Raw genomic sequence first — 20,024 nt, 5'->3', positions numbered from 1 at the left:
AAAAGATCACCAAGCTGGAAAGGCACAAGTACACCAGTACCATGGAGAAACCGTGGAAATGCACGGACTGTGGAAAGGGATTCAGTTTTCCATTCACAATTGGGAAACGGTATCCAACACCCTACAGCAAGAACTTTCTCACTATCTACTATGTTATCGAGCTTTTTCAGTTGAAAATATAGTTTGTTGCTGTATTAGACTCAGTAACAGAAAGCTCAATTGTTCAAATTAAGATTTTAAATGAAACAGTAAAAGTTACACAATTACATCTGTGAATGGTGTACACACTGTCCTGATTGGACCATCATTGTTACTGGATTTCCTCCAGAGCATCAATGAGAACACAGCAGCCCCACAAGGACTGCAGTGATTCAGGGTTCAGCACAACCTTCTCAAGGGCAACCGGTGCTATTAATACACTGTTAACGTCCTGTATTCTGTGTCTTTTAATATCCTGTGAAACCTTATAGCCTGCTCCAAAAGCTTGAGCTCTGATTGATAGGGCAGCACGGATAGCACTGCTGCCTCACAGTGCCAGGTGCCTGGGTTTGATTCCCAGCTTGGGTCACTGTCTGTGCGGAGTTTGCACATTCTCCCTGTGTCTGCATCGGTTTCCTCTGGGTGCTCCAGTTTCCTCCCACAGTCCAAAATTGTGCAGGTTAAGAGGATTGGCCATGCTAAATTGCCCCTTGGTGTTCCAAAATGCTTAGGTTAGGGGAATTAGTGGGGTAAATATGCAGGGTTATGAGGAAAGGGCATTGGGCTGGGCTCTGTCAGACAGTTGATGCACACACGATGGGCTGAATGGCCTCCTTCTGTACTGTAGGGTTTCTATGGAGTGGATATTTCAGTAACCAGGAGCACTCAATCACCCTGTGTATTCTGAGCATAGAAACATAGAAAAACTACAGCACAAACAGGCCCTTCAGCCCACGAGTTGTGCCGAACATATCCCTAACGTTGGACTTTAACCTGGTGTTGTGAGACTTCTTACTGTGTTTACCCCAGTCCAACGCCGGCATCTCCACATCATGGCCTCCAAAAAGCATCATGACTGAGTGCCATTCTCCAGCCTTTTCTCCTGCATTATGTTCAAGTAACCATCTAATGCCCTCTTGAATGCTTCAATGAAACCTGCCTCCACCACACTTCCAGGCAGCGCATTCCAGACCCCAACCACTCGCTTCATGGAAAAGTTTTCCTCTTACATCACACTTGTTACTTTTGCAAATCACTTCACATCTGTCTCCTCTCATTTTTGATCCCTTTGTATGAGTGGGAACAGGTTCTCCCCGTCTCGTCTGTCCAGCCCCCTGGTGATTTTGAACATCTCCTCTCGGCCTGGCTTCTTTCCAAGCAGAGCATTCCCAGCAGTGGGAGGAATTTTCCAGTCTCCACCTGCAGTGGGAAGCAGGGCCAGCAGGCAGGAGGAAAAGGGAACCTTCCCCACGGCAGGATGAACTTTAGCATTCACGTTCCCAGCACTTTAAAGGTGGGCCAAGCTTCCTGAGGATGTCGGGAAACCCTTTTTGCCGGTACACGATGGACCAAATGGCCTCCTTCTACACCACAACAATCATGTGATTCTGTATAAGGTGACAATCCGATTGCATTAAAGTGTGTTGGTTCACTTTAAGTTCATTTATTAGTGCAACAAGTACATTAACACTGCAATGAAGTTACTGTGAAAATCCCTGCGTTGTCACATTCCGGCGCCTGTTTGCGTACACTGAGGAAGAATTTAGCACGGCCAGTGTATCTAATCATTTTGTGACCTTGGTATTTACCAGGAATATATGTGCAGAAATTGGCTCTTTGTTCGATTTGGAAAAGAAGGTAGTTTATTTTCTAAATGTCTTCAGGTAGGGACTTGTTGACTTGAGTGGAGAGAGTTTGCAGATACAGTCGGATCTGTAAGTGGGCCAAGTAAAGAGAATGATGGATGGAGAGGGGACAAGGTGTTTTAACAATGGTTACCCCAGGTTGTGTCCTCATCATCCCCACGGTTACTTAGCCCGTGAATGATTTTATAAGTCTTTTAGCCCTGGCAGACTGCTAAACTGAACTCATCTAGGACTCCTTAATCCTGCTCTTAAACTGCAGTTGTGTGTTTTGAGGTTATTTATTCTGTGCTTATCTGAAATCAAGAAAATATTAAGTATGCAGACAGGATAAAATCATTTTATACTTTAATGAGGTTACGGATGGATGAAAAATCTGTCTGTGCCTCACTACAGATATCAAGCAAAGTACGGCAAAGTTTAAAATTTATTGCTGGCAAAAATTAGAAGCCAATTAATAATTGCTTCCGACATTCTTTGGTCTGTCGCAATACAGCCATTAACCTATTTTCAAATAGACCTGTTGATGTCTCCAGGCGTAGGAAAGTGCCAACACGTTTGCTGTAATTTAATAGGACCTGCAGTGATTTATGGGCAGTAATTTTTTGCATTGGTTTCATTTAAGATCCTTACAAAAACATGTCCTGTTTTCCTATAGCCACCTGCAAAAGGTGCATTCCTTAGAGGAGCTGGAATGAATCTATCGACTGGGCGTTTTACAGCACCAGTAACTGGCATCTACCAGTTTTCTGCCAACGTACACATTGGTAAGTGCCGACTCAGAATCCAGTCATTTTTCAGTAGATGTTTGTTTAAAAAGGAAACAGTCATTCCTTCTTTTATTCTTTCAGGGAGTGAGGGCGTCACTGGCTGGAGAGCATTTATTGCCCATCCCTAGCTGTCTTTGAGAAGGTGGTGGCGGGCTGCCTTCTTGAATCACTGCAGTCCACATGGTGTGTTAGGGAGGGAGTTCCAGGGGTTTTTTTTGTTAATGGGACATGGGCATCGCTGGCTGGGCCAGCATTTATTGCCCATCCCTGAGGGCAGTTGAGAATCAACCACATTGCTGTGGCTCTGGAGCCACATGTAGGTCAGATCAGGCACCGCAGTGTGTGCGACTAGGGGATTTTCACAGTAACTTCATTGCAGTGTTAATGTAAGCCTACTTGTAACACTAATAAAGAAACTTTAAAGAAAACGTAGCTAGGTCACAAGGTAAGGAACAATAGTCTCAATTAGGATTTCTCAGTGAGGGATTTACAATTTGGGGAGTTGAATTAATCTGGCACAGGAAGGACAGGAAGCATCCAGAAAACGGGGGTGTTGCCGAACAATTTATTGGAATTCCTTGAGGATCTTGCTGGCAACTCATGCTGTGCTTCTAATATTTCAGCATGGATTTTAATGCCATGTTATACGAAGAAATCGTCTCGAAGGGAAAAATAAACAGAATGTGGCAAACATCTAAATTGGATTAAAACTTGGCTAAATGGCAGAGTGAAGAGATTGTTGTGAAGGGAGTGTTCATCCAACCCCCAATTGGTTGAAAGGAACATATAGAATTGCTTCATATGAAGTGAGATAAACAGACAGTTTAAAGTTTAACCATGAATAATGTGCATTGGACTAACCGGCGGGGGCGGGGGGGTGTGGGGGGTTTGCAGCACCGTTGTACTGTGCTGGTTAGATGCATTGGCCATGCTAAATTCTCCCCCAGTGTACCCAAACGGACGCCGGAGGGTGGAGACTAGGGGATTTTCACCATAACTTCATTGCAGTGTTAATGTAAGCCTGCTTGTGACACTAATGCTTAAAGTTAAACATAACTCAAATAAAACAATAACCACCTGTTGCTTTGTGTTTTAGGGCTCAGAGTACTAAGTTGTTCCTTTAAAGTTCTTTGCGGTGCAGCATTGCTGGCATTGGGGTGGCACAGTGGTTATCACTGCTGCCTCACAGTGCCAGGGACCCGGGTTCGATTCCCACCTCTGATCACTGTCTGTGTGGAATTTGAACATTCTCCCCGTGTCTGCGTGGGTTTCCTCCGGGTGCTCCAGTTTCCTCCCTTAATCCAAAGATGTGCAGGTAAAGTTGATTGGCCATGGTAAATTGCCCCTTGGTGTTAGGGGGATTAGGGTAAATATATGGGGTTACAGGGATGGAGCCTGGGTGGGGTTGTGGTCAGTGCAGACTCGATGGGCCAAATGGCCTCTTTCAGCACTGTAGGGATTCTATGATTCTGTTTCAGGTTTGCTGAGGTGAATTCCCCAACCACATGGTTAAAGCCAGAGACACGCACGTGGCAAATGTCACGACTCTGGAAAGAGGGTGTAAGAAATTCCGTTTCATTGGTTCAAACATTCCAGGTTCCTCAAAGAAGTTGAAGATTGGGATTACTGCAGCCTCTGAAACAAGGGGTTAGTGACTCAAAGCTTGGAAGAGGGACAGTGCAAAACCACCTTACCTCCCTGACATCGATGTGGAATGGACAGCCAGGGAGGCAGATAGTGTAGCAAAGATAAGTGTGAATGAGAGCAATGTTTGTGGGAATGGGAATTGAGAGGTGTTTGTTTCTGGGATGGGGGATAAATGCGTGGCATGATGCACGAGCCAGTTTGTGCGACGACAATAATCTCTCCCTCAATGTCAGTAAAATAAAGGAGATAGTCATCGACTTCAGGAGACACAGTGGAGGACATGCCTCTGTCTAGATCAATGGGGATGAAGTGGAAATGGTCAAGAGCTTCAAGTTTCGAGGTGTTCAGATCACCAACAACCTGTCCTGGTCCCTCCATGCCGGCGCTATAGTTAAGAAAGCCCACTAATGCCTCTGCTTTCTCAGGAGGCTAAGGAAATTCAGCATGTCCGCTACGACTCTCACCAACTTTTACAGATGCACCGTAGAAAGCATCCTTTCTGATTGTATCACAGTTTGGTATGCCTCCTGCTCTGACCAAAACCACACAAAATTACAAAGGGTTGTGAACAAAGCCCAGTCCATCACTCAAACCAGCCTCCCATCCATCGACTCTGCCTACACGTCCCGCTGCCTCGGAAAAACAGTCAATATAATCAAGGACCCCACTCACCCTGAACATTCTCTCTTCCACATTCTTCTGTCGGGAAAAATATACAAAACTCTGAGGTCACGTACCAACCGACTCAAGAACAATTTCTCCCCATCTGCCAAGAGACTTCTGAATGGACCTACGTTATATTAAGCTGATCTTTCTCTACACCCTAGCTATGACTGTAACACTGCGTTCTGAACCTGCTCCTTTCCTTCCCCCCCTATGTATTCTATGAACAGTATGCTTTGTGTAGCACGCAAGAAGCAACATTTTTCCCTGTATCCCAATACTTGTGACAATAATAAGTCAAATCAAATCTGGGTTGAAGTAGTCTGGCTTTGGGGAGCAGCTATCAGGCAAAGATGAGGCAAATTCCTTCAAGGAAAGAGAAAATCAGAGGGTTAGTCCCTGTCCTACACGGCTTTCATTATCCCCTAACATTGAGCAACGCTGCTAGTGATCTTAGGGCAGACGGCAAGTCTACATAACGGAGACAGCGTCAGAAAATCTGGTAGACAATGTTAATGAGAGATAATTGCACTAGACTTATAATAGTCTCCCACAGTGAGTTTAAATCAACAAGGAATGGTGTTTACACTATGATGTCTTGCTTGCAAATGGAAAAAAATATATTCTTCACACTGAGCCACAATGTTGATTGTTCCATTTTCATTAGAGCAAACCAGAATCTTGACATTTTCTTAGCTGGAGCAATAGCTCACGGTATCTAATTCATAACGCTCTTTTATCACCTGATTTTTCATTCTGTCCGCCCTAGATCACAGCGAAATGAAGAGCAAAGGACCACTCCGTCCAAGGGACAATGTGCGAGTTCTTATTTGCATCGAGTCCCTGTGCCAACAGAATATGTAAGTGCTCGAAACTCATTTTGAACTGACTCCGCCAATTATTGGCTCAGGTGTCCTCCTAATTCTTAGCAAGATGTCTGTACAGACCGACCAAATGATCGAATCCACTGAAAGCCATCACTTTAAAGTGAGAATTTAAAAACGGGCTGAAGTTGTTCTATCAGAAAGACAAGGATAGGCCTGAAAGATTGTCCTCGAATCTGAGGCAGAGTAAATGAGTCCATACTCTGCGGAGTTCAGAGTTTAACGTTTATTTATTAGTGTCACAAGTAGGCTTACATTAACACTGCAGTGAAGTTAGTGTGAAAATCTCGAGTCACCACACTCTGGTGCCTGTTCGGCTACACTGAGGGAGAATTTAGCATGGTCAATGCATCTAACCAGCATGACTTTTGGAGTGTGGGATGAAGTCGGAACATCCGGAGGAACCCCACACAGACACGGGAAGAACGTGCTGGGATTTTTGGTCTTTCAGGGAATCAAGGGAAATCAGGAGTGGTGGGGATAGGGGGGGCACAGTGGCACAGTAGTTGGCACTGCTGCCTCACAGTGCCAGGGACCCGGGTTCAATTCCTGGCTTACGTCACTGTCTGTGTGGAGTCTGCACATTCTCCCCGTGTCTGCGTGGGTTTCCTCCGGAAACTAGCTTGGGTAAATCCATGGGTTTAGGGGAAAAGGGTCTGGGCGGGATTTGTAGTTGGTGCAGACTCAGTGGGCCGAATGGTTCTTAACTCTACAGCGACTCAAGTCGGGAACCCGGGTCCCCGGCACTGTGAGGCAGCAGTACCGCCTCGAGGAGAATGAAAGGAGGATTCTGAAGGAGCTTGATAGGATAGACACTGAGAGGTTGTTCCCCTTGGCTGGGGAATATAGAACATGGCAGGGTGGGGGTACAGTCCGAGGATAAGAAGCGGATCATTTAGAACAGAGATGAGGAGAAATTTCTTCACTCAGAGGAGCTGTGAAGTGTTGGAATTCTCTGTATATTGTGGATGCTCCTTTGTTGAGTACATTTAAGGCTGGGATAGACAGACGATTCGTCTCTCTGTGAGTTAAGGAAAATGGGGAGTTGGGGGGGGCAAGTAGAGTTAAGGCTAAAGATCAGCTTTGATTGTATTGAATGGGATCGAGGGATGTATGTTTAACTATTTTTTATGTTCTTGTATCCAATCTTTACATACTTCAGAATTAACTTACAGAGCTACAGATTACAAGCATAAATCTCTAAAGCTGACTGCAGTTTCAGTCTGTGTCTGTTCGTACAGACTCCAGTGAATCTCCAGTTAATGCAAAGCAATTAATATTCAATCAGCGGGAGGAATATTGAAGCTGAAACGGGGGGATATTCTCTTTCTAAAATGCCACTGAGGTTTCATTTACTCTGGCGATTTGTTCATTAACATGTCCACAGTAAATTCCTTTGTGTGTATTTTTAATGCAATGGTTGACTTGCTAATTGAACCTCTTGATGCATTAGTGTCAGCATTGAATAAACAGATTTTCTTCCTTTGTATGAACTTCTGATTTTGGGTACTTTCTACTCCTGTTACCCCAGGCTTTAGATCATTCTTCCATCAGATTCCAATATCATTTCGTTAAAAGGACGGTCGCTCGCATTGAGATCAAGTTAACCTATTGTAAACATGCCCAAAATAAGGAACCGTTCCATCAGTTCTTTGACATTGCCCATTTTTAATAATCTTCACAACTTCAGACCTCGTTCAACGTCAGTGTTGTTAAACTGATTAGGGGTGGCACGGTGGCACAGCAGTTAGCACTATTGCCTCTCAGAGCCAGGGACCCGGGTTCAATTCCAGCCTTGGGTGACTGTGTGGAGTTTGCATGTTCTCCCTGTATCTGCGTGGGTTTCCTCCGGGTGCTCCAGTTTCTTCCCACACTCCAAAATGTGTGGGTTAGGTGGATTGGCCATGGTAAATTGTCCTTTAGTGTCCAAAGATGTTTGGTTCGAGGGGATTAGCCACGGGAAATGTGTGGAGTTATGGGGATATGGCGGGGGAGAGGGCCTGGGTAAGATACTCTGTCAGATAGTGAGTGCAGACTCAATAGGCCGAATGGCCTATTGTGCACTGTAGGGACTCTATGCTTCTTTGACTGCTGCTAGCTTTTCCGTCTCCTTTGGCATCCTAATTGGAGCTAGATGTGCAACCGCCAGATCAAAATGGGATCTCAAAACCCTTTAATTTTGTTATAGGAAGCAACAAAACTACTTACTGTGGTTCCCCATCAACTAGCTCAACCTTCTTACCTCTGAACGAATAGATCTGATTCCTACCCAATGTTTTCAGTTAATAATTGAAACGGATGCCCCTGGAGTAGTGAGGGTGTGTTAAGTTAAACATGCTAATCTGAATTTTCACTCCTGAGTCAGACCCCTCATACCCTCTGTGTCAATCTATGTCTCTCCACCACCCCATGGCCCTTTATAGTGCTTATGCCATCTTAGTGCCAACTAATGCCAATGCATGTGTCCCAGCCACCACGCTTTGCCATTACACTCTCCAGACGTTCTCATCCGATATTCATCATGTGTAAACTCAAGACCCAAGCTGACAGGAAATAAAATAAATTTCCAGATGTCTATTGATGAATTTACTCTTTAAATAACACTCTTTTTGGTAAAAACTCACTCACTACATTTAAACTCCTTCAACTACTTAGTCCCTTATAACGACAAGTATTTGTATTCACCGCCCCACACCAAAGACTTAATAAGCATTTTGAGCTGTCAATCAAACTGTGAACTTACAGGCTTTCCATTGTGATAAGGATAGGTTTTGAAATCAGTCATGTAGCACTAATCCTGCAATGACAACCCTCAGGCTTATGACAACAGAGAGAAATAGCAAGCACTGCTTTAAAGGCCAGAAGATTTAAACAGCCTGACCGATCCTTGACAGTACATTTGACAGTTTGACAGTTCTAATGAACTTGACAGTTCCAACTGGTTTATCTACTTTCTATGCATATTTGTGTCTACTATTAACAGTCGGAAAGGCACGTGACCTCTCCCAAAGGGCACCATATCTCCCCATAAGGACCCCTTGCCTCTCCCAAAGGTGTCCTGGACCTATCCAAAAGAGTACCGTGCCTCTCCAAATGGTTAAAACGTGCGTACCTCTCTAAGTAACTCTGCAAACCTCAGGCCTTCTCTTGCCAGGTCTCAAGTGCAGGAGTTCTATTTTCCACTTCCTCATTCTTTGCAGAAAGCAGCCTGAATGAAGGCAGCTGCAGTATTAAATGTGCCGCTGTCTATGTGAAAAGGGCATGTCCCAAGTGTAAGATGCCTCCCTCCATGTCCTCACCCTCCATCCCTCCCCCCGCAGCCTGCCCACAACCCAAACACCAGTAGAAAGGCTGGGGGCAGGACTTTTGGATTCCGGATTCCCGGTACAATGGAGAGCCTCTCTACCTGCACAAAAGTTCAGGCTGTGATTTCTTTGGCTCTGATGAACCTAGCTGCTTTATTGAAAATATAAAGCAGAGATTATTCCTCCCTTGACCCCCTCCAGCAGAAGTGGAACATTGCTTCTTGTGGCACCCCATTCTTGACCACCTAGAGTTTGCCTTTGTGACAAGACCTTCAAAGCAATTCTTAGATAGCTGTCGAACGGAGAGACAGAGGGATGCGGGCACATAGTTTGTTGAAAGTGGTGTCACAGGTAGACAGAGTGGTGAAGAAGGCATTTGGCGCAGTTGCCATCATCAGTCAGTACAGGAGTTGGGATGTTATGTTACAACTGTACAAGACATTGATAAGGCCACATTTGGAGCACCGCGTACAATTCTGGTCACCCTGCTATGGGAAGGATGTTATTAAACTGGAAAGGGTACAAAAGAGATTTACACAGATGTTACTGGAACTGGAAGGTTTGAATTATAAAGAGAGGCTGCATAGGCTGGGACATTTTTTCCCTGGAGTGCAGAAGGATAAGGGGTGACCTTTATAGAGGCTAATAAAATCATGAGGGGTATAGATAAGGTGAATAGCCAAGCTCTTTTTCTCAGGGTAGGAGAGTCCAACACTAGAGGGCATAGGTTTAAGGTGAGAGGGGAAAGATTTAAGAGGGAGCTGAGGGGCAACTTTTTCACACAGAGGGTGGTGTGTGTATGGAATGAGCTGCCAGAAGAAGTGGGTACAATTACAATATTGAAAAGACATTTAGACAGGTACATGGATGGGAAAGGTTTAGAGGGATATGGACCAAACGCAGGCAAATGGTTCCAGTTGAGTTTAAGAAACCTGGTCGGCGTGGACAAGCTGAGCCGAAGGCCTGTTTCCAACCATATATCTAGGAGATATAAGACTTTTCAGATTATCCTGTAGAACGTAATGGAATGCCAAAGCTGTGTCTCCTTCTGTTCCTCCTCCCCTGCCCTGTAGGAAAGGCAGACTTAACTCCACACCCACACTCTTGTTTTCAATTTTAAAAAGCTAACAATTTGTGTGAGTTACCCCTCTTCATTTTACTCATCCGTCCGTTCCTGCCAGCTCCGCCTGGTGCTTTTAAAGGATGAAAACAGCAAGGCAAGAGTATATTTATAACAGCACCTTTCATCACCCCCAGGACACCCCGAAGCTCTCCGCGTCAGCCTGTGGGCTGTATCGTTGAAGTATTATCACTGTTGTGACTTTGGGGAAGCAAAACAGCCAATTTTCTCACAAACTCCCAAAAAAACAGCAATTACCTCATTCGTCTCTCCCTCACCACTGACTTGCCTTCATTTCCTTTGCATCTTTAACACCGTGCTCTCGCTGTAACATGTGCCGCCCCGTGGTTATTTATTAATTCATGTCACAAATACGCTTACATTGACACCGCAATGAAGTTACTGTGAAAATCCCCTAGTCGTCACACTCCGTCACCTGTTTGGGTACACGGAGGGAGGATTTAACTCGGCCTAGCCAGCACATCTTTCTTTGGACTGTGGGAGGAAACCAGAGCACCCAGAGGAAACCCACACAGACATGGAGAGAACATGCAGACTCCGCGCAGACAGTGACCCAAGCCAGGAATCAAACGCAGGAACCGGGTGGTGTGAGGTAGCAGTGCTAACCACTGTGCCACCATGCCATCCCATTTGCCCCAACCTCTGCTATAGGCCAAAGAATTCACATTCTGTGACAGAGTTATTGAACGTTAACTGGGAAATTAATACAGACACATCAGTTCAGAATAATTTCAAAATTTTCTGCTCCCAAAATGTCAAACAAGAGAACCTTTTCTCCAGCATTAAACCCCACTGTTAGTCTGACCCTTGACTCACATAATAGGGGAATGGTGACCCAGTGATACTGTCACTAGATTAGTAATCATGATGTGGAGATGCTGGCGTTGGACTGGGGTAATCACAGTAATTTACTATCAAATAAATTGGTCGGGCTTAAACCTGGTGTTGTCAGACTTCTTACTAGATTAGTAATCCAGAGGCCCTGTCCTATGCCCTGGATTTGTATTCTATTAATAACTCTGCAATTATAAATCCTGTCTCAGTCATGGTGACCCTGTCATCGATTATTATAAATAAAACCCCATCTGATTCACTCAGGTCCTTGAAGGAAGCAGAATTGTTACAATGTAGAAGGAGGCCATTCAGCCCATTGTGTCTGCTCCAGCTCTCCAAATCAACATCATGACTTCGTGCCATTTCTTGCCTTCTCCCCTGCACATTGTTTCTGCTCAAGTAACCTCCTTGCTCTTGTGCTGAATGCCCCTATGAAGAAAGCCCAGAATACCGTATGCTTTATTAACTGCTTTCTCCACCTGTTCTGCTGTCTTCAATGATCTATGCACAGACACACCCAGATTCCTCTACTCCTGCACCCCCTTCAGAATTTTACCCCTTATTTTGTGTTGCCTGTCCATGTTCTTCCTACCATCACCTCACACTCCTCCACAGTGAACTTAATGTGCAGTACAGTGGTTAGCACTGTCACCTCACAGTGCCGGAGATCTCGGTTCAATTCCAGACTCGGGTCACGTTCTCCCTGTGTCTGTGTGGGTTTCCTCCGGGTGCTCTGGTTTCCTCCCACAGTCCGATCGACATTGGGTGCATTGGCCATGCTAAATTCTCCCTCAGTGTACCCGAACAGGTGCCGGAGTGTGGCGACTAGGGAATTTTCACAGCAACTTCTTTGCAGTGTTAATGTAAGTCTACTTATGACACTAATAAATAACCTCTAAAAAAAACTAGGCCCTATCCCCATAACGCCACACATCAACCCTGCTAATGCCCCTGACACTAAGGGGCAATTGAGTTGGCTAATCCATCTAACCCGCATGTCTTTGGACTGTGGGAGGAAACTGGAGCACCCGGAGGAAACCCATGCAGTCATGGGGAGAACGTGTAGACTCCACACAGACAGTGACCTGAGGGCAGATTGGAACAAGACCAAGGAGGTTAATGTTGAATTTATATAAGATATTAGTTAGAACCCATCTGGAATATTGTGTACCATTCTGGGTGCCACACTGGCACTATGAGGCAGCAATGCTCACCACTGTGCCACCATGCCAGTTCAGTCAAAGTCCAATTCCTGCTTTCTTTGAAGGTGCCTCAAAAACAAAAGGATTTGAAAAAAACGATACTTCCCTGAATTTCCTTTGCAGATTAACCAGTCACAGGGTGCAAAATGGCAGCCACCCTGCAGAGAAAGCTGCCAAAGTAGAGAGGGACTGTAGGCGGCCAGACAAGACGCTTTGATCTGAAATGAATCGTTTCAATTCATGGGCCTGCACTAAACATGTGACCTGTTGGATGACGCTCCGTCCAAGCGTTATTAAAACAGCAGTCAACCTACACATGCTGACCAGTAGAAGATGCCTATTTCTTTTGCCTTCAGGAATAGCTAACAGTAATATTCTTTCCCAGTGGTTGCACTAGAAAGAGGGCAAAATAGTCCACAAACCTTCAGGGGTTTTTTTTGCCACACTTACCTCAGCGGGCATTTTGTCAGGGACAATCCTCAAGCCAAGTTAATTACAAATGTGAATCGATCTTTTATTGTGGGTTTTTTTTTGCTGAACACATAATTATACAGGAATCTGACCTTTACTGTAGACACTTGGCATTTTGTATCATACTTTATTTTTCGCAGTTGCTTTCCCTCGGATTTTTTTTTCCCTTGGACAATCTTTCCATTTATTCTCCCTTCCCAGATTTTTCAATACTTTTCAGATCTCCCCACACACGGGAAATATGTCCGTCTCAAACCAGACTCCGATAACAATACTTCTGTTTATTTTTTGAGTCGGTTGATGGTGTAAATGCCAGCCCACAAATTGCATCATTCGATTTTCACTGACTTTTAATAGCATACCAATGTGATCTTTTGCCTCCTCTATTTCAGCTCCCTTGAAGTTATAGCCGGACTTGAGAGTAACAGCAAAATATTCACAGTCTACGTGCACGGACTACTCCAGTTACAGGTCAGTCTGCACCTCTAACATAAGGTCATCTGTATGAGTGCTGGCTCTGCATGGTGGGGAGGTGGTGGCCTAGTGGTCTTACCGCTGGACTATTAACTCAGCCGGGGACATGGGTTCGAATCCCGTCACAGTAGATGGTGGAATTTGATAGGAGTTTATCTGGAATTAAGCAATCCACTGATGTCAGTTGTCAGGAAAAAACCCCATCTCTGGAACGCTGATAACACACAGTATAGTATACGACCCCATTGTTATCCTTTCACTTGACAATAATGTTTTAATTTGATTATTATTGTCACATGTATTGGGATACAGTGAAAAGTATTCTTTCTTGGTGCGTTATACAGACAAGGTATACCGTTCATCGAGTATATGGGGGTGAGGGAAAGGGGGGGGGGTGGTGAATGTGGGGGCCATTCTCCCAGCCCGTTGTGCTGCTTTTGTGGTGCAGTGGGCTGGGAGAGTCACATGGAGGCTGTTTCACGCACTCTCCAATGGACACCATGGTCTCCGTCATTTTCTGCGCACTGGATTTCAGGTCTTGTCAGCTCCACACCAGAAATTTGCACGGAGCTGTGTAATTCATGGAAATGGCTATTTCTATCTATTTTAAATCTCAGTAGCGGGCCTGGGACTGAAGTTTCCAGGCCCGCTAGGATTCCCCCTGCCTTCACCCCCTGTCAGGACCTTTCACTCTAGCAGGGTTTACTACAGCTCCACACTTGTGGGGAGCTGGTGGCCCAATCCCAAAGGGAGAGAAGGGGGGGCAACTGAGCCCTCCCCCCAAGAGATTCAAGCACCAGGGGTGCCCCCGGGCATTGCCACCTTGGCAATGCCAATTAGGGGTCCCCCAGCATTGCCCAAGGGGCAAAGTGCCAATGCCCAGGGAGCACCTTGTCACTGCCCATGGGGCATAGGGCAGAGCCAAGGGCGCAGAGTATATAGGGTAGGCCCTGAAGGGGCGGGGCCTTGGTGGGGGTGGGGTTCCAGCTGCCACTCTGCTTTTGGGCTGAGTGAGAGAGGGAGGCCAGTGATTGGGGCTGGCCATTGGGGTGGGCGTGGAGGTTCAGGAGATCAGGGCTGTGGGGGTGCGATGGGGAGGGGACACTGAAGCGGGCAGGGTGGGGGTGTAATCATGGCTGGGCCCAGGAATGTTCGGGGGTGCCAGCAGTCAGGCCTTGGTGGGGTTAGGAGGACCAGCAATGAAGCTGGCCTACAACTGGGAGGCCTGCAGTATGAGGCTACTGCCCATGCACCCATCTCCTCACTGACAGTTCAGTGCATGTGCAGCCCCCTTCCTTCCCCCACCGGTATCTGTCAGGTTACCATTTACATCTCCCATTTTGGCTATTGTTTTGCCCATTTTATCATCACAAGAGTGCAAACCTGCAATAGGTTTAGGCATTCAAAAAATATTCCACAAACATGCTTAACCCACTTCACACAAAATTAAAAGCTTTTTGTCTGCATTTACCCCAAGTAGCCCCACTCCTCCCTCCCACCAGAGGAGGAGTGAGATTTCAGAGCAACATCGAAACCCCATCCATCAAACTCAGATGGCCAGTTGGCGTTGTAGCATTGCATCCATAGGGAGCATATTAACGTTACCACCTTGGATATAATTGGGAACTACTGAAGCTGTGCTAAAGAATCCGAGGTTAGACTGGAATGCCATGCCAGGGATATGCCACCTGGGAAATAAAAGAACAAATTTAGTGTTGGCGTGTCACTGGCAGTACAAGTCACCATGACCCAGAGTTTCTGTACCTTCAGATTGTTTCTGGCAAGCATTGGAGACATTTGCATCCTGAGCCAAGTTTCCATGCAGGCTGGTGACTGATGCCTCATTCTGCTCCGTAATTTATTTTTCAATGCATCAAGCACCATTAGGAAAACTTCCTGGCTTTACAAGAGCTCAGGAATTCACTGATGGCAGCCAGGCTCTGGTGCCCACTAAGTAACATTGAGGTGTTTTCGTGCAGGAACTTTGAGAGCATTGATACAGAAATGAACCAAAGTCATAGAATCCCTACAGTGCGGAAGGAGGCCATTCAGCCCATCAAGTCTGCACTGGCTCTTCAACAGAGTATCCCACCCAGGCCCTATCCCCAGAATCCCATAAACATACCCCGCTAATCCCCCTAACCTACACATCATGGGACGCTAACGAGCAATTTAACACGGCTAATCTGCCTAACCTGTATATTTTTGGACTGTGGGAGGAAGCTGGAGCACCCAGAGAAAACCCACACAGACACTGGGAGAATGTGCAAACTCCACACAGACAGTGACCCAAGGCTGGAATTGAACCCGGATCCCCAGCACTATGAGCCAGCAATGCTAACCACTGTGGCACTGTGTCACCCATAGATGTGTGTGTGGGAATTTGTATGGTCAATGTCTTCAAGGCAATTGTTTATTTCATTGGTACCTTAAAGAGAGAGGAAACGTGAAGCTAACAACAGAATCTACCCCCTTCCATGGGAGTGGGACTGGGAGGAATGTCTGAGAAATGCATCCCTCTGTCAGATCAATGGCCTAATGCATTCCCCTTTCCAGGTGATCTTTCAGCACTGGCAGAGGTTACCCACCTACCAACGGTAACTCCCCAACTGCTTCATTAAATACTCGTGTGATTGGGAATGCTGTTGGTATCTTCCTAACTGCAGACGGGACCCTGACTGACGGGAGGTTCTGGAGGTGGTTGGCCAGAAAGGTCTCGATTCCTGAAGCTTCCCTCCCTACCCCGGCCTGTCCACTCTTCCCCCGTTCCACCACAGCATCAGTGGGCCTCAGCTGTGAACGCCAGACACTCTGAGGAGAGGCTTTCCCTCCACGGGCCTGACCTGGCTGCCATTTGTTGTTAAATACCACCTTTCAGAGGGTGTAACAACATGGAGCCACCCTGGCAGTCTCCATCCTGAAGTGGCAGTGCCTTTACCGTGGGGCAGTGCTCCTTCCATTCCCCGTGATTGGGCGTTTAGCCTCAGGAACCTACCCTACCGCTCTTTAAATTGGCACCTTCAGTTAAGATCTTCCAAGTGGATATTCTGACAGCCAGTGTATGTAGGATTAGAACCCAAGAATGGTCCCAACTTAAGAGCAAAAGGTTACGCCCAAAGAGTGCCATATTCGACCGTGACACATTGCCCCGTTGTGCCAAGCACCAACAGACACTGAGTGCAGGCCATGCCAATGACATTATCGAATGTACAATCGAGGTCCTTTAGCACTAACTGAGGACCAAGGTTGGCTCCATGGCAGGTGTACCACTGAAAGACAAAGAGAGCAGTTAATAAAGCTGGGGAGGCAGGGGCATAGTGGTACTGTCGCTGGACTAGTAATCCCGACACACAGGGTAATGCTCTGGGGACCCGAGTTCGAATCCCACCATGGCAGATGGTGAAATCTGAATTTAATAAAAATCTGGAATTAAGAATCTACTGATGACCATGAAACCGTTGTCGGAAAACTCCATCTGGTTCACTAATAATCTTTAGGAAAGGAAATCTGCCGTCCTTACCCAGTCTGGCCTACATGTGACCCTAGAGCCACTGCAATGCGGTTGACTCTTAAATGCTCCCAGGGATGGGCAATAAATGCTGGCCCAGCCAGTGACGCCCATGAATGAATAAGGAGAAATGCAGTATTAATGGGGCATTGAATACAAGAGCAAGGAGATTATGTTGAACTTGTACAAGACACTAGTTAGACCTCAGCTGGAATATTGTATACAATCCTGGGCACCTCACTACAGAAAGAGTGTGAATACTTTGGAGAGAGTGCAGGCAAGGTTTACAAGATTGGTTCCAGGGATGAGAAACTTCAGTTACGAGGATAGATTGGAGAGATTGGGACTGTTCTCCTTGGAGAGGAGAAGGCTAAGAGGAGATTTGATAGAGATGTTCAAAATCGTGAGGGGGCTGGACAGAGTAGATGGGGAGAAACTGTTCCCACTTGTAAAAGAACGAGAGGCACAGATTTAAAGTGATTTTGCAAAAGAAGCAAATGTGATATGAGGGGAAAATACATTTCACGCAGTGAGTGGCTGGGGGTCTGGAATGCGCTGCCTGGGAGTGTGGTGGAGGCAGGTTCAATCGACGCATTCCAGAGGGTATCTAACAGGATTAGACAGGGTAGATTCAGAAAGAATGTTCCCAATCGTGGAGGAGTCCAGAACTAGAGGCCATAGTTTGAGGATTGGGGGATAAACCTTTTAGAACTGAGGTGAGGAGAGATTCCTTCTGTGGCAGTGAATGTATGGAATTCACTACCACAAAAAGTAGTTGAGGCCAAATCATTGCCTGATTTTAAGAAGAAATTAGGGCTAAAGGGATGAAAGGATATGGAGGGGGAAGGAGGAGATCAGGATATTGAATTTGATGATCAGCCGTGATCAAAATGAATGGTGGAACAGGCTCGAAGGGCCAAATGGCCTAGTCATGCTTGTAGTTTCTATGTTTCTATTAGATGATTATTTGAATAGAAACAATGTGCAAGGGTATGGGGAAAAGGCAGGGGAATGGCACTAAGCCATTCGGAGAGCCGGTGCAGACACGATGGATTGAATGGCCTCCTCCTGCACCGTAACAATCCTATGGTGCTGTGTACTTCTGTCTGTGGCCTGATACCAATCAGTTTCTCTCAACCAACTTCATTTGAATTGGAAATTTCCCTCAACTCCAGTTTGCATCATTTAATCAGTGATTCAAGTGTCAATGGTTACAATAAAATGATTGTATTTTCATTCAGAGGAAGATTGTGCAGGCGACAGAAACTGTACCATTGCTCAGGTTGGTGTATTTTTTTGTGTGTGTTTTCCAGGCTGGACAGTATACCTCCATATTCGTGGACAACAGTGCTGGAGCACCATTATCAATCCAGACTGGATCAGATTTCATGGGGATACTTGTTGGCGTATAGCAAGTTGCATTCCCGCTCGGAAGAAACTAACTTTAACACCGACTTTAACGTTATTAGAATCTCAATCCTTAAAAAAAACAAACAAATCTGAGACAGAATTATTCATTCAGCTGTGGATGTGAAGAAACACTGGTGGGATTTTACCTTCAACAACCTGCTTACCTTTGTGCCCCGTCCATCGGGGTCCTATCATCAGCCTCTTAGAAATCCGCATTTCATTAGAACCTTTGCTCCAAACGCGTGCACAGTGTCACCCTCCGTGGCAAACAGTAACACTGGACTGCGATATGTGATTGTGCGCACCTCCGTCTGCCAAGACAGTAGAAAGGCCGAGCGTGAGGTGTACATTCGAGCTCTTATTCCCTTGCTAATGACATTAAGAGACTCCAACAGAATTATTAATTTTATTGATCAGATATCATTTCAATATTGAAACCGTGATCATCAGACGCTCAGCGATTTATGGTATCTGGCAGCTTTTACCTTAATCCAACGCCGCCCAACAATTTTTGAGATGTTTCGGTGGACACTGGGTTCCTGGGACGGGCCTTTGGATTCACATGAGGGCAGGGGGTGGCGGGGGCTCAAATTGTACAGGAAGTTCCAAAGAGAAGGGTTAGCTGGCGTCTGGGAGAAACCGGACATTACACACGGGAACTTGAACAAAAGAAAAGTCCAATGTTGTGTCGGAGGCACAGAGCAAATGGCTTGCAAAGCAAATATCCAGCGGACTTGAGCAACAAGAGATGTTAATACCTGAAGCTAGTTGAGCAATCAATGTGTAAAGGGCGAGAGTACCCCGGGGGTAAATTTGTGGGTTTGGAAGTGAAATTGCAAAGCACATTCTATTTGTATAAAAAGCGAGAGAAACCCTAGGGGTAAATTTGTGGATTCGGAAGTGGGATTTGCAAAGCACATTTTATTCTTGGCATTTCCCTGTAAGATTTAGACCTGCGACTCTTGGCTGTTATTTCAAACATCTTTGAAGTACGGTTTTGATATATTACACGTAGCTATCCATATATATAATTGGTTTGAAATCTTGTGTGTGGTGTGTACTCCATTGAAACTTTGAATAATTATACCCATGGTACACATACTATTACCTGTAATGCCACCCTTTGGCACTGAAGTGGAAATCCCATTGTTAGAAGATGCCATCCTGTTACATGATTAGGCAACACTATGTTATCTTTGCCCCACAGATCACTCAACATGTTTAAGAACTGCCATTTTTTGTCTTGATAATTGAAATGGCTACTGTCCAAAGGAAGGTCGCAAACACAATTGTGAGAATGTGGTTTAATTCGCTATGATAATCCCCCACTGAATTGTCTTTGTAATACCTTCATTAAAGTTCTTTATACTTCACGACCTCAACAGCTGGTTAACTTTATCACCCAGCTGTTTGATACGCATTTAGGTTTTTGTGAAGCATGAACCACTGGTACAAACCAGTGAGGTCAAACGACCTTATTCTGAACATTGTAGACATCCCAGTTTCCTAGAAGAGTCTTGTATATTAACAGGAGTTGAAAGAATGGTTAGAGTCCCATCACCATATTTGAGAATGCCTGTGCTTGATTTTAAAAAAAAACTGTGGAAAGCAACCATCAAATTCTTAAAGCTTTTATTTCAGACAGATGATGATTTTTACATAAAGGGATTAATTTATAAATGATAGTATTCCCAGATTTTCCCTTTGGAAATAATGAACGAGATTTTCCCATCCTTTCCAGAATGTGCAGGTTAGGTGAATAGGCCATGCTGAATTGTCCCTTAGTATCCAAAGATGGGTAGGTTAGGTGGATTGGCCATGTTAAATTGTCCCTTGGTGTCCAAAGATATGCAGGTTAGGTGGATTGGCCATGC

The 20,024-nt window shown here is 45.5% G+C and overlaps 1 protein-coding gene across 2 annotated transcripts in view; it reads left to right on the top strand.

Moving 5' to 3' along the window:
- The window catches only part of c1qtnf12 (C1q and TNF related 12), a 68,213-nt gene extending 48,690 nt beyond the window's left edge, over window positions 1-19,523 (top strand). For both annotated transcript variants that reach the window (XM_080215266.1, XM_080215265.1), the window contains exons 6-9: window positions 2,500-2,608; window positions 5,691-5,781; window positions 13,151-13,229; window positions 18,054-19,523. In XM_080215266.1, the coding sequence (XP_080071392.1) occupies window positions 2,500-2,608; window positions 5,691-5,781; window positions 13,151-13,229; window positions 18,054-18,152 (378 nt within the window). In that variant the 3' untranslated portion in view covers window positions 18,153-19,523. The remainder of the gene's footprint in view (window positions 1-2,499; window positions 2,609-5,690; window positions 5,782-13,150; window positions 13,230-18,053) is intronic.
- The last annotated feature ends 501 nt before the right edge of the window (window positions 19,524-20,024 follow it).

This window comes from Carcharhinus amblyrhynchos, chromosome 30, assembly GCF_965287045.1.
Source record: "Carcharhinus amblyrhynchos chromosome 30, sCarAmb.v2.hapA, whole genome shotgun sequence".
NCBI lineage: Eukaryota > Metazoa > Chordata > Chondrichthyes > Carcharhiniformes > Carcharhinidae > Carcharhinus > Carcharhinus amblyrhynchos.
Note: the sequence above shows the minus strand (reverse complement) of the source record. Positions and strands in the feature narration are given on the sequence as shown.